This window comes from Procambarus clarkii, chromosome 45 (assembly GCF_040958095.1).
Source record: "Procambarus clarkii isolate CNS0578487 chromosome 45, FALCON_Pclarkii_2.0, whole genome shotgun sequence".
In the NCBI taxonomy this organism is placed as follows: Eukaryota; Metazoa; Arthropoda; class Malacostraca; order Decapoda; family Cambaridae; genus Procambarus; species Procambarus clarkii.
In genome coordinates, this window is record NC_091194.1 from 5,464,397 (window position 1) to 5,479,440 (window position 15,044).

Genomic DNA, 15,044 nt, shown 5'->3' on the forward strand with positions numbered 1-15,044 from the left:
CTTATGTGTTGATGTAGTCTTAAGCAGTGTTGCTGTTTTACTTCTCTCAACCCTCACTGCCCTACACCTTCCTTGTTGCCTTGTACTGTATTGACTTCTATCCCCACTTTTACTATGTCACCACTTGACATAGCCTTCAGGACTGACAAGGGCCCACGATTCGACAAGGGCCCAGGGACTCGACAAGGGTCTAGGGACTCGACAAGGGGTCCAGGGGACTAGACAAGGGTCCACGACTCGACAAGGGCCCAGGGACTCGACTAGGGTCCAGGATAGACAGAAACATCATCCCTGTCAATTGGTGTTTGGATCGGGTTAGGTGTTTTCAGCCCTGTTATTGTAACATTCTCTGCTTTGGCCTTAATTGACCTTGATAATATCGATTGAAGGCCTTGGCAGGCCTTCAATCGATATTATCTTCGGGGTCGAAAATTTAGTTTAATTTCGGGTTTGCGTCGTAGCTTAACAAGTTTGAAACTTTTGTCTCTTGTTTGAGTCATGTTCGACCTCATCAAGTCTAGATTGACGATATCTAACTTATTCAATATTTATGTTTTAATAAGGTCAGCCTTGTTATGTCTATCTTGGTTTTCAACTGTTCAATATTTATGTTTGAATGAGGTCAAGCTAGTTAAATTATTCTTCCTTGTTCACAAGTAGCCTTAGCTCTGTGCTAAGTAGCCTTAGCTCTGCGCTGAGTAGCCTTAGCTCTGTGCTGAGTAGCCTTACCTCTGCACTGAGTAGCCTTAGCTCTGCGCTGAGTAGCCTTAGCTCTGCGCTGAGTAGCCTTAGCTCTAGGATATGGCAGGGGAGTTGTAAAACTGGTTTTAATGACAGGGTGGTAATTGGATGGTACAGAAATTGGAAAGGAAATGAGGCTAACATAAAAGGCTGGGAGTTATAGAAATAAGGACTAGAAATTAGCTATAGAAAGCCATGAAAATCACATTAAATCTACTTTAAAAGAACCAATTAAGAAAATACAATTGTTTTTAACTAAGTTACTCAATATAACTTTATATAGAATACATTTCAACTCCATACCACAATGCATTCAAAATGTATAATTACTGAAGAAATAAAGCTATCAATCAACTTCAAACATCATTCTGAATTATTAAATCTGGACAATAATATAATCTAGTAACGTCAAATCGACTAACGAGAGAGAGAGAGATAGAGATATAGAGATAGATAGAGATAGAGAGAGAGAGAGAGAGAGAGAGAGAGAGAGAGAGAGAGAGAGAGAGAGAGAGAGAGAGAGAGAGAGAGAGAGAGAGACAGAGAGAGAGACAGAGAGAGAGAGAGAGAGAGAGAGAGAGAGAGAGAGAGAGAGAGAGAGAGAGAGAGAGAGAGAGAGAGAGAGAGAGAGAGAGAGAGAGAGAGAGAGAGAGAGAGAGAGAGAGAGAGAGAGAGAGAGAGAGAGAGAGAGAGAGAGACAGAGAGAGAGACAGAGAGACAGAGAGACAGAGAGAGAGAGAGAGACAGAGAGACAGAGAGAGAGACAGAGAGACAGAGAGACAGAGAGAGAGAGAGACAGAGAGAGAGAGAGAGAGAGACAGAGAGAGAGACAGAGAGACAGAGAGACAGAGAGAGAGAGAGACAGAGAGAGAGAGAGAGAGAGAGAGAGAGAGAGAGGAGAGGAGAGAACCATGAGGGTTCAGAAGAGGTCAATAAGTTTCTGCCGGAGTTAGCGGATCGAGCTGGTTGTGATGGAGATTATATATTATTATATATGGGTCTGTGGATTACGAACACAAACAGCCTCATATATCAAGCAATTACCTTATAGGCCAGGCTGAGAGAATAGAAAAATACTTGATATCTAACATACAGGTGTTAGATATTCTGCGACCTTGCTCTGAGAGTGAGGCCTTGGTGTGTATAGACACAGGTGTCTACACCGACACCGGCAGTGGCCAAGCTGTTCAACACATGTGTATCTAGACTTGGAGAAGGGATACTTAGTACCTAAGGGTATATCTTGCAGAGTCGCTGTTCGATCCCCGACGGCCCACGTGGTTGGGCACCGTTCTTTCACTACGTCCTCATATCCCAGCTCCTTGTCCTCATATACCAGCTCCTTGTCCTCATATACCAGCTCCTTGTCCTCATATACCAGCTCCTTGTCCTCATATACCAGCTCCTTGTCCTCATATACCAGCTCCTTGTCCTCATATACCAGCTCCTTGTCCTCATATACCAGCTCCTTGTCCTCATATACCAGCTCCTTGTCCTCATATACCAGCTCCTTGTCCTCGTATACCAGCTCCTTGTCCTCGTATACCAGCTCCTTGTCCTCGTATACCAGCTCCTTGTCCTCGTATACCAGCTCCTTGTCCTCATATCCCAGCTCCTTGTCCTCACACCCCAGCTCCTTGTCCTCATATCTCTCCCAAGTGCTATTTAGTTGCACTGGCTTTGCACTCTCTCTTCATAAATATCTTACCTTACAAAACTATATCTCTATCCGCATTTGTGTGAAGAGAAATGTTTATAATTATAACATGTGTTTGGAGAGAAGTCAAAAGCGAGTCATAATAATGTTCCCCCAGACAACTATGAAGCCTTTAAGGCTCTTTAAGGCTCTTACGACCACGTCTTCCTGGATGCCGTTACTATGGTTACCTCTCTGAGGGCCGGGGAGAGGCTGTTGCTACCCAACACACTCAGGTCCAAAACCTGTACCGCCATGAACATTATGACGTCATGGGAAAACCGTGACGTCAGAGTGACATCACACATCGTGTAAACACAGCATTTGAGCTCTTATATTGGCATTAGGGGTTGAGATAGGTTTAGATGAGATAGGTTGGGATAGAATGAGTTGGGTTGGTTAGGTAGGTGTGGTAAAGACCAGCGATGACGAAGAGAGTGCATACTGTCCTCAGGATTTAGATTCTACTCGAGATGGTACGTCAAGAAAGAAGGCATCTAGTGAAGGATTAGGGGGAGGGGGGGGGAGGGGGAGACGCAACACCTACACCAAATCAGGAGTAGCGGTACCAGCAACCGGCCTGCAATATGTTGCAACATTCCTGTTAACTGGGTGCAGGAGATACAAGACTTGCATCGTCTTAGCGGCACTAAGCGCTCTCTCAGCGGCACCAGGCTTGCTTGCTCTCTCTCTCTCTCTCTCTCTCTCTCTCTCTCTCTCTCTCTCTCTCTCTCTCTCTCTCTCTCTCTCTCTCTCTCTCTCTCTCTCTCTCTCTCTCTCTCTCTCAGCAGCACTAAGCTCTTCAGAGGTTAAGACTAAGAGCTTTGTGAGCTCCTCAAACCCTTTACAAAATCAATAGAACATTTAACGTAGTACCTAACCTGAAGTTTACCGGAATGAGAATACCTTGGTGGATATCTAGATGAGTATACCTGGTGGATATCTAGATGCGTATACCTGGTGGATATCTAGATGAGTATACCTGGTGGATATCTAGATGAGTATACCTGGTGGATATCTAGATGAATATACCTGGTGGATATCTAGATGAGTATACCTGGTGGATATTTAGACGAGTATACCTGCAATATACCTGGAGGTGCATTCCTGGTGTATACCAGAAATATATTTGATGTTATACAATGGAGTATACCTAGAGTATACCCAGAGTGTACCTGTTGTATATTTGGTGTATAAATATACCTGATGTGAATGTGGAGTATACCTGCCGTACACCTAGTGTACCAGGAGTATACTTGGCGAGTACCTGGAGTATACCTGGATTGTTTACCTACAGATGGAGTATACCTATATATGGTTATATGTAGTATACATACATACATATATATATATATATATATATATATGGAGTATACCTATATATATAGTTATATTGAGTATACTTATATATGGATATGCAACAATGATCACAAAAACACTGATCCAAGTATGCTGAAAAACCATATATCCATCTATACTTAAAAATGGATATGTGAAGTATATCTATATATGGATATATGAAGTATACCTATATGAATATATGAAGTATATCTATACTGTATATGGATATATGGAGTATACCTACAGTATACCTGGAGTGAGTTCTGGTAAGTCTACACCGCAAGCTGTAGACTTATCAAAGTCCCCCCCCCCCCATAGGCCGGAACAACTGACCCGTCCTCTAAGGATGCAGCTCACAACAGTTGTCTAACTCCCAGGTACCTATTTACTACTAAGTGAACAAATGCATCAGGTGTAAGGAAACGTGTCCAAATGCCTTGTTCTGCCACGGAGTCGAACTCGGGTCCAATTACTGACGGGGTGGGAAGGCCAAGCTATCAATGTGCCAATTCCTAAAAAAAATCTAGCTGTTTTTGCCCCACTAGAAGCGTATGAACCCATACGGCCCACCTAACCCATCGAGGCCTATGTATCGAAAACGTCAAAATATTACGGTGTTTGAATGTTTGCAAATACATGGGATTTTTATAGCGGTGAATTGCGTTACAAATGCGACGTAGTAAGAGGGGCGGGGTGAGCGTCCTGAGCCAAACGTGCCATAACGGTGGTGGTGGTGGAGCGACTCCTCAGGCACCAGCCTCGCCCGCCTCACTCTCTACCATAATCCACCAAGCCACTCAAAATGCGACGTTTTAGTTCAGTTTAAGCACTGTAATATTTACGTTTTCTATGCGTCGACCTTGATTGGTTAGGTGGGTTGCTGGGGTTCGCTTCTTTATGCTTAGGAAAAAACAGTTGCATTTTTTACGGAGTGATAAATGTTGTGACTGGACAACACATTTCCTTCTAAGGAGTTCAATGGACTGTTTAATTTTTTCCAAGGTGGGAACTTGTATTAGAACATCATCTGCATATCCCACTTGTTGTGTTCCTTCCGGAAAATCAATATTTGCACGTAAGATTTTAAGGCTTGATAGATGTTAATCTTCTTGTTTGAAGAGCTGTTCACTTGAGATAGTTAAGCAAGTCCCAGCTGCGTCTGGGTACAAGTGACAAGATGAGTAACCAGCGGGTTTTCGTCCTATTGGGGAATGCTGTACATGCTGCTTTGGCGGTATGTCCACTCACATGAGTGGCGCTGCCCAATAAACTCGCCCCTCGGAGCAAAATTTAAAAACAAATTTGGACAACACACTTGATCATCCCTCCAGTGATGAGGGGTGACGAGTCTAGTGACAACTACACTTGTCTCAAAAGGTGATGTATGTGTATGTTTGTGTATAATAATAATAATAATAATTCATTGTGTTGGGGGACATGCAGCCAGTGTATAATATACATGGTAGGCTTATATCGAGGTCTCCCCCCACCAGGGTCGAATTACTGACCCCCATCCCCCACCCCCACAGGATGAAACCCCACAGCAAGCCAACTCCTAGGTACCCATTTACTGCTAGGTGAACTTCTGCCCCGCCCAGGATTCGAACCAGGAATTCCAAATTTTTATGTGCTTTCCTAGCCGGTTGACTAAGGCAGTGACTCGTGGTCTATTATTTCCTCATCACATTAACTTGTGTAATTTTGAATGGCACTCGCTTCTACAACCTGCTCCTTTAGTTCATCCTCTTTCCCTAATACTTTTAAGTTAAGAGAAAACTTTCTAACATCTCTACGACTCCTCTGAGTTTCAAGTTTTTATTCATAATCTTTTGTTCTATTCGTATTCGTTGTTAATATTTCCTCTTTGTCAACTCTGTCAATCACCCTAAGTGTTTTATAAGTCTCTAACTTGTCTTCCCCTTTCTCTCTCTTGATATCAGGTCTAGTTCTTTCAGACTTTCTTCATACCTCATTCCTTGCAATTCTGGGACAAACTTTGATGCAAACTTCTGTACCTTTCGAGTTTTACTTACTAATTTTTTTTTTTAATGGGGTGCTATGATGGAGCAACGTACTGTAAACTGGTGTAATGCAGGCGGGGTAGAGTTAGTTTTGGTGCCATGTCCACTCGCAGAACTTTTCCTTTAGTCGTTACAGGGATATTGTTTCCTTGTATTGTGTACTGTCCTTTTGGTCTCCTGTCACCTGCTCCCATTTCCATCACCATACACTTCCTGCTGATGAAATCCAATAGTCATTTCTCGGATCAACTCTTTTTCATCTTCAGTTGGATTTACCTGAATTTACCCGCGGGCCACCATCTCTCTAAAGTCCTCACTGAGGACAGGAAGTCGGTGGCTTGTTAAAGGTCCCCCCATTTTAACTGGTGACTTTATCCAGCTGTATAACCAATTGGGTGAAAAACATCTCCCGTTTTCTATCTTGTAGTGTGGCTTTTTGAACTTGAAGCTCTTGCTTCTTATATATGGAACATTTGAACTTTCGAAGAAGTGGTTTGGATCAAAATCTTCCAAACTGTTCATTATTTTAAAAGCTTCTATGAGATCAGCCCATGTCTGGTTTGCAGTGTTGTTAGTCCGGCGGTCCTCAACCTCTCCTGGTATGAGAGTCGACTTAGTTCTAGGATGATTTTTGTTGCTCTGTGTTGAACTTTTCCAAAGCAGATATGTCTTTCTGAAGATGGGGTCTCTGTGCGTGGATACCCCTTGTCCAAATAGGCTCCCCACCAGAGATTTATACATTTCAATAACTGCCGTCGTTGTTGGCATCGTATTCATGACTGGGTCTTCTGTTTGCTGCCGGATTGTACGTTACCAGGATCACTATTTTTTTCTTTCATCTGCCGTCGGAGTCCCAGTGATGGAGACTGTGTATCCATTTGTATTTTGATCTATTGGTTCCTCGAACTTCCACTTTCGTTTTACCAGCAGTGCAACTTCTCCATTTTTGTTTCCTTTCTTTAATTATTACTGTACTTGATATTCCCCTTATAAAAATTGCATCCAAGATCATATCACTCATTTTAGTTTCCATTATTGCAATTATATAAAGGTTCTTTTTTAATAACCCTTTCTTTTGTTTCGTCTGCTTTGTTTGTTACTCCATCAGCATTGGTGTACAATACCTTGAGACTTCTTGGACACTTAAAGAATATTCAGAATAATTTTATTTGTTCCTATAGGTGTAGCTTCAAGCGAGAGTGGTTGCCGTTGTTTCATCCACAGTGGTTGTGAGGTAGGAACGGTTTGGTAATAAAAAAAAAGTAGGTCAAGAGGCAGAGAAGGACTGCAAGGTAATGACGGATTGAAAGATAGAGAGGACTGAGAGGCAGGGTAGGGCTGAGGGATAGAGACGGGTTGACTGAGAGAGGCTTGGGGGTAGGGATGAGTGAGGGGCACAAGGAGGGGGGGAGTGAGTGATATAGGAGATGAAGGGGCATGTCGATAGAGGGAGGAGGGACAAATGGGAATAAGGGACAGGGGGGTGTGCGGGGTAAATGGGTTGTGAGTCACGGCGGGTATGAGGGGGGAAATGGGGTGATGGGCTAGGGGAAGCTAAGAGACAAAGGGGTAAATGTGGGGTGAGAGGGGGCAGGAGTGTGAGCAGGCAGAAAGGCTTGAGTGGCAGAGGGGGGCTGATGAGAAGAGTGGGGGGCGAGATTAGTGGGTGAGAGGGGGGGGGGGGGAGGAATGGGGTTGAGGGATGGTGAGGGGCAGTGTTAGATGAGGCCAAAAGGGGTTAAGGTGCATAAGGGGGGGAGGGAAGTGTGAGGATGAGGGTCTGGAGGGGCAGATAGGATGGGATGGGATGACTCTCCCAATACACCTAAGGAACAGAGGTGCATTGGGAGGGGAGGGGAGGACTCGGATGGGTTTCTCTGGATTGAAAAGAGGTGAGAGGGGTCAACGAGACGGGGGGGGGGGGATGGTTTGCGGGTGTGTGGGTGTAGACGTATTGGGGGCGAGGTGGTTGCCTGTCTATCTATGATATTTTCAGTATCACACTGTGTGCCCAAACAGTGTTACAAACCAGATGCTAGGGGCTAGTCTCAGTACGTAACTTGGGGCTAGCCTCACGTAACTTGGGGCTAGTCTCAGTACATAACTTGGGGCTAGTCTCAGTACATAACTTGGGGCTAGCCTCACGTAACTTTGGACTAGCCTCAGTACGTAACTTGGGGCTAGGCTCACGTAACTTATCATGGTCATTTGTGCTTGTATGGAGCGTCATGGGGTGGTTGGGACCAGCCTTTACGCACCTCTTTTACGAAGGACCAACTCCTATTCCGAATCCCAGAGACCCGTATGAAGTCTGAAGGCTTGTCTATAGCGTGGTGTTTACATCAGACTTCCCAGTTGTTATTGACGTTGAATAAACGTTGATTCAACGCAGGGAGAGAGAGCGGGAGGTAGAGAGAACAGGAGGCGGAACGAATAGGGGAAAGAGAAAATAAGGGGATAGGAGAGAGAGGAGCGGTAGAGACAAACAGGAACGCAGAAAGGAAGACAGACACGTGTGGGGAGGCGGGATGACCCGGGCAGCGCCGGTTACAGTGACCTGTAATCCTTGTCATGGCTCGGGTGTGTACCCACCCACCGGTTCCATTATTAGTTATCTTCAACTGGGATTTCTGCTCTTAGGTTTCATCATGAAATTTGCAATTAATTTTTTACCTGGAGCGTACCTGTAGAGGGTTTCGGGAGGTCTACTACTTCCCGAGCCCGGCCTGGGGCCAGGCTACTTGTAATAGTGTACAGTATCACTTAGCTACTTGCTATGTTTAAATATGTATCCTGCTGTCTTTTTTTTTTTTTTACAAAACTTAAGCAAAAGGGGTCTGCTTTTGGTATTTTTTTATATGGTGGAATTTAGCATGATGCCCAATTACCGTAAATCAGCATCGAGACCTTGTAATATCTCTCCTAGTTCTGTCCTCTCAAATTGTAGTCTTTTGTGTTTTGATATTTGTTGTTAAATTAATCCCTGGATTATAATCGTCGTCTGTCATCCTGGCTCTTATGACGCCATGTTGCTGTGTTCCGTCCACCTTCGTCTCCTCCTCACTGGACATAACCTCCGCGTGTTCTCACACATACTTACCTTGTGCTGATTGATTCCGGGGTTCAACGTCCCCGCGAACGGGCTCGCCGTAGACCGTGCTACTTGCAACTGTTCCGAGTAGCTGAATAATAAAACAACAAACAACAACAAGGCCCGGTGCTCGACCAGGCCCTCCTCTTCACCAAGGTTTTGAATTCGTTCCTCTAGTTTTTTTTTAATATAGTCTGCCAATCTGCCCACAACAACCTGCTTGCTCTCTGTGGCTATGCCTACCTCTCTCCCCCTCCCTGGCACTCTTTGCTTCTAATGGATTCATTCTTTTACCCAACCTTTCAAATGCTTCTTCACATTTGTGTTCATCTTGCTAATTTCTTCTCCGTTGTAAGCCTCAGTCACCTGTGTTTCACATCTCGTCCTCCCACTTAGTGTCCACCTCCAATGTCTGTCTCTCTTCCATAATCATCACCCACCTTCCAGTCCCTCTACACATACCATCAGTATCCTCGCTACAATCCTATTATCTCCATCGTCAACTTATCTATGTAACTGTGTGATTTGGTTACGCATCCTTTTTCCCTGTCAATTCAACAGACTCCCTTTATAGCCAGTTGGAGTCCCAACTGCCTTATCGTCAAGCCAACCACAATAGTTACGTGAATCTCCAGAGCCAACGTGTCCCCAAGCAGCCTGTCTTCCCTGTCAAGCCTCGCGCTCCTGTAATATTTTAAATTCCACCGAGCCTTTCGTTTCACTAAATTGATTTCGGTATTTTGGTTTAGGCTTCGTGTCTATATTTGTCCCGACTTCCTGATTACTGTTTGATCTTTCATGCATGAGGGTGTATGTGTGGGTTGTATGTGTGTATGTGTGTATATATGTACTTACCCAATAGTGCTTGCGGTGGGGTTGAGCTTCGGCTCTTTGGTCCCGCCTCTCAACTGTCAATCAACCGGTGAACAGATTCCTGAGTATATGTGGTTGTGTATGCATGTGTGTATGTTTGTAGTTGTGTATGCGTGTATATGTGTAGTTGTATATGCGTGTATATGTGTAGTTGTATATGCGTGCGTGTATATATCTCTAGTTGTGTATGCGTGTGTATATAATTGTTGTGTATGCGTGTGTGTATGTAAATGTTGTTGTGTATGCGTGTGTGTATGTAAATGTTGTTGTGTATGCGTGTGTGTATATATGTAGTTGTATAAATATGTAGTTGTGCATGCATGTATATATATATATAATTATATATAGTGTGTGCGCGTGTGATTGCGTATGCATGTGTATATATGTGGTTCTGTATATATGTTGTGTATACATTTGTATATACGTAGATGTGAATGCATGTGTATATTTGCTGGCGTGTGTACACGTGTGGTTCTATGCTAAACTAGCAGGGTTTACGACATAGAAAGACATAGTTCTTGGGCCCGCCTTCTCACTTACAAGTATCCCTTAGCAAATGTATATGTTTATCTCTCAGAATGTTTGGTAATATGTTTATTGTTTGTGATGTGTGTATATGTATGTATTAACACGATGTACTGAACGGGGGTGAGAATAGCTTGAGCTACCTTCATCCCTTTGTGTGTATTTTACCTTAATAAACTTATTTCAATTTCAATTTCAGTATCCCTTGTCCATCCCATCAATGTTCTCCCGATCAATAAAGACGACCCCATCTTCCAGTCAACAAATACATAGACACAGTTTATGTTAGCGGGCCTGTGTGTGACTCGGAACAAATAAAATAGGCCTAGGTAAAAACCAAAAATGTACTTGTTTACGACCGTTTTCTTCGCTTTTCGTGAATTTGTCGGTAGTGTACTTGTTTTATTTAGGCCTAGGTTTAAAAAGCCTAATAATAATTGTTAGAGGACAGAAAGAATACTGTATATATAATTTTATTTAAAATTATTAGACAAAAAGGGTTACAATATTGGTTACATGCAAGGTACAAGGCTACTTGTCACGGGTTGTAGAGTTCCTCCGGCTCCTCAGATGGCGGGCAGGAACCATGGATGCAGTGAGCATTTCCTCTCTGGATAGCCACACCCCAGGCCATGAAAGAGGAAACTGGCAGCTCTAGGGTCTCTAGTTTCAATTAGCTTAGAACCCAGCAAAAAAACTACCAGCACTTTTACCCATATTATTATATATTATTATTATAATATATATATATATGGTGGCACTGTGGGCCTAATGTTACAAAGGACCTTAATGTCACCCAGGATCCTAGTGTCACCTAGGACCTAGTGATACCTAGAATCCTAGTGTCACCCAAGCCCTAGTGTCACCTAGGATCCTAGTGTCACCCAGGACCTAGTGTCACCTAGGATCCTAGTGTCACCATGGACCTAGTGTCACCAAGCATCCTGGAGTCCCCAGGACCTAGTGTCACCCCAGGACCTAGTATCACCTAGGATCCTGGTGTCTCCTAGGACCTAGTGTCACCCAGGACCTAATGTCACCTAGGATCCCGATGTTCCACAGGACCTAGTGTCACCTAGGATCCTGGTGTTCCACAGGACCTAGTGTCACCCCAGGACCTAGTATCACCTAGGATCCTGGTGTCCCACAGGACCTAGTGTCACGGTGTCCCACTGCACCTAGTGTCACCCAGGATCCTGGTGTCCCACAGGACCTAGTGTCACCTAGGATCCTGGTGTCCCACAGGACCTAGTGTCACCTAGGATCCTGGTGTCCCACAGGACCTAGTGTCACCTAGGATCCTGGTGTCCCACAGGACCTAGTGTCACCTAGGATCCTGGTGTCCCACAGGACCTAGTGTCACCTAGGATCCCGGTGTCCCACAGGACCTAGTGTCATCTAGGATCCTACTGTCACCCAGAACCTAGTGTCACCTAGGATCCTAGTGTCACCTAGAAGCCTGGTGTCACCCAGGATCTAATATCACATGGGATCCTGGTCTCCTCCCAAGACCTAGTGTCACCTAGGATCCTAGTGTCACCCAAGACCTAGTGTCACCCAGGTCCTAGTGTCACCCAGGACCTGGCGTGCCATAGGATCCTGGTGCCACTCAGGGCCAGGATTGATCCAGGGCCAATCAACCAACACAACTTACCTTCTGCAAATGGAAGATTTTAACCAATTAAAACTAAATTTAAAACGTAAAACCAAAAAAATGTTTTATACTCACAGTTTAGGTCTTTTGCTTCTTTTACTTTCAAAAATTAAGGCTTTCATATGTAATGATTTAATTTACAGTCTATAGAGATTCATGATAAACTATCTTAATATCACAAGTGAACGGCTTGCATGATATGCCACTGCTGTGTTGTTTCACTAAATAAGGTTACAGTAACATATCTTGTTCCATGGCTTAGGAGTGTAAGAGTTTATATATAAATATATATAAAGATTGGCAGTGCGAGAGCGGTGGGCGAAACGTGTTTACCTCACGGCGTCCAGTAATATACTGGCGGCCATGTGAGTCAGTTGACGGGAGCAACACTCGCTCCCACACCCAGCTCAAACTCTCGTACACCAAAACAATGTTCAACAAATTAATAACACAATAATTCGCCATATTAACTTTCTATTTGAAGGTATATATTCATGGGAAATAACAAATTTAAATAGCATTTGGAATTAATTATGTAGTATACTGAAAGCTAATATTCAGGTAAAATGCATTCACATTGGAATTTAATCGTCGTTTTCCACTGATAATATACTTGAACATGTATTTATTTTATGGTCATTTGCAGATTTGTTCATTTAATGAATAAATTTTAGGGAGCTTGTAGTTTACATACACGTGATTGGAGTACCATAGTATCGTACGTCTGGTACGTAGAACCTAGGGGGGTGGAGCAAGATGCAGCGAACAGAGTCGGCGCCAGATGCCGCACGGCCGCCCAACGAGGCGGTCATGACGCCTGTGTGTGCTCGTCTCACTATGCTCTCTTCCAAAACAAAATATTCCACAAGTCAAAATGTAATACTGTATTTCCTAAAACGTCGCCTTTTAGTTTTTTTTTATTTTAGGAATGACTGGTATGGTCGGTAGCAGCGTCACATCCGGTTAAATGATATGGGTAACAGCTGGCCCAACACCACGTGGTGGGAGTGACTGAATATTTCCTTTGTGGCAAGAGTAAGCAAAGTAATCCTATTTTGACAATGTGAAATACACGCAGTGGGAGGATGACTACTGCTAAAGCTTGACGCCAAGCTGTCATTAAGCTCACTCCTACAACTACAAATACTCACCATTCCATCTTAAACATGTCTCAAGAAATTGAAAACTGAAGAGCCAATTTGCTATTAATACACAACTTTAAGAAGTGGTGCGAATGTAATACCCTGTTTATACTTCAAGTTTGGAACTAATGGTAACCAGACTGACTAGTTGGGAGCCAGGGAGAGCGGGACAAACACGACTCGCTATCCGCACGCACGAAATTAGGTTAAATGGAAAGTTTTCTGCATACTTCAAGTTGGGTTGCCCGTCTCCGTAGGCTTCTGGCCCGACGGGTTCAATGACCTCACAACCAAAACACACCAGCCCGCCAGTTTCATCTGTGTGTGTGTTTACTATTTGTGGCTGAACGGATCGAGCTCTTGGGCCCCGCCTTTCTAACCGATGCTTGTCAAATGTGCTGACTCCCAATATATTTGCTTCATTGTGTTTGACACATCTTTATCTCCCTCTCTCTACCTCATCCCCCCTCCCCCCACCTCATCCCCCCTCCCCCCTCTCTGTATCTCTCTCTCTCTGTCTCTGATATACGTGTATCTAAACAGGTGTTTAGGGTGGCTTGGCATCTACGAGCAACTTCAATGGCACCAGTTGAACATGTGCGCGCAATTACACATGTTTATGTGTGCGTATTTGTTTATGCATGACTGTTTTTGCACTGCTTGTGCTTGTGTATAACCATGCAGAGGAATGTTTGGCAGAGGTGTACAGAGGCTGCGGCAGCTCTCTACCTCCTACACCCACTCCTCCAACTACTTTGGCTGGACGGTAGAGCGACGGTCTTGCTTCCTGCAGGTCGGCGTTCAATCCCCGACCGTCCAAGTGGTTGGACACCATTCCATCCCTCCGTCCCATCCCAAATCCATATCCCGACCCCCTTCCCAGTTCTACAAAATAGTCGTAATGGTTTGGCACTTTCGCCCTGATACTTCCGTCCCTCCGGCACCCATTAGTGCGCGGGGTAGAGATTAAGACCAGACGGTCTCTAATCTAAGGTAAATAAATGAACTCTCCGAAGTTCGTTTGTCAATCCTATTGTGCCTGACGGCGGGCCTGAAGGTAGAGTTTCCCTGAAGCTCTCTTCGGCATATTCGGAGGCGGAGGGAAAGTACTCACACAGTAGAAAGTCTGACATCTCACAGGCCGCGCGGGATGGGGTGACGTCTTATGCAACTGATGTACGGGCTTGTCATAGAGGGGGGGGGGGGGGGGTGCCACGGAGGGTGGGGGGAGGGGGTGCCACGGAGGGAGGGGGGAGGGGTGCCACGGAGGGAGGGGGGAGGGGTGCCACGGAAAGAGGGGGACGGGGTGCCACGGAGGGAGGGGGTGGAAGGGAGGGGGGTGCCATGGAGAGAAGGGGGGGGGGGGGTTCAGGAAACTTGTGAGTGACCCGCAGGACATTACTGGACAGAAAGCTGAGGGGTTGTCTGGGAGTTACCAGCGGTGCCATGGGAGTTACCAGCGGTGACCTGGGAGTTACCAGCGGTGCCCTGGGAGTTACCAGCGGTGCCCTGGGAGTTACCAGCGGTGCCCTGGGAGTTACCAGTGGTGACCTGGGAGTTACCAGTGGTGACCTGGGAGTTACCAGCGGTGCCCTGGGAGTTACCAGTGGTGACCTGGGAGTTACCAGTGGTGACCTGGGAGTTACCAGCGGTGACCTGGGAGTTACCAGCGGTGACCTGGGAGTTACCAGTGGTGACCTGGGAGTTACCAGTGGTGACCTGGGAGTTACCAGTGGTGACCTGGGAGTTACCAGCGGTGACCTGGGAGTTACCAGCGGTGACCTGGGAGTTACCAGCGGTGACCTGGGAGTTACCAGCGGTGCCCTGGGAGTTATCAGTGGTGACCTGGGAGTTACCAGCGGTGACCTGGGAGTTACCAGCGGTGACCTGGGAGTTACCAGCGGTGACCTGGGAGTTACCAGTGGTGACCTGGGAGTTACCAGTGGTGACCTGGGAGTTA

General features: G+C 45.3%; 1 protein-coding gene across 3 annotated transcripts in view; it reads right to left on the minus strand.

Moving 5' to 3' along the window:
• Positions 1-15,044, minus strand: part of LOC123769820 (serine/threonine-protein phosphatase 6 regulatory ankyrin repeat subunit C) — a 125,051-nt gene that overhangs the window by 13,511 nt on the left and 96,496 nt on the right. The window contains exon 1 of one of the 3 annotated variants that reach the window (XM_045761137.2): positions 12,018-12,298. The exons of the other annotated variants lie outside the window; for them this stretch is intronic. Coding sequence (XP_045617093.1) covers positions 12,018-12,064 — 47 coding nt within the window. The 5' untranslated portion in view covers positions 12,065-12,298. Of the gene's footprint in view, positions 1-12,017; positions 12,299-15,044 lie in introns of those variants that run through there. 3 annotated transcript variants of the gene reach the window in all.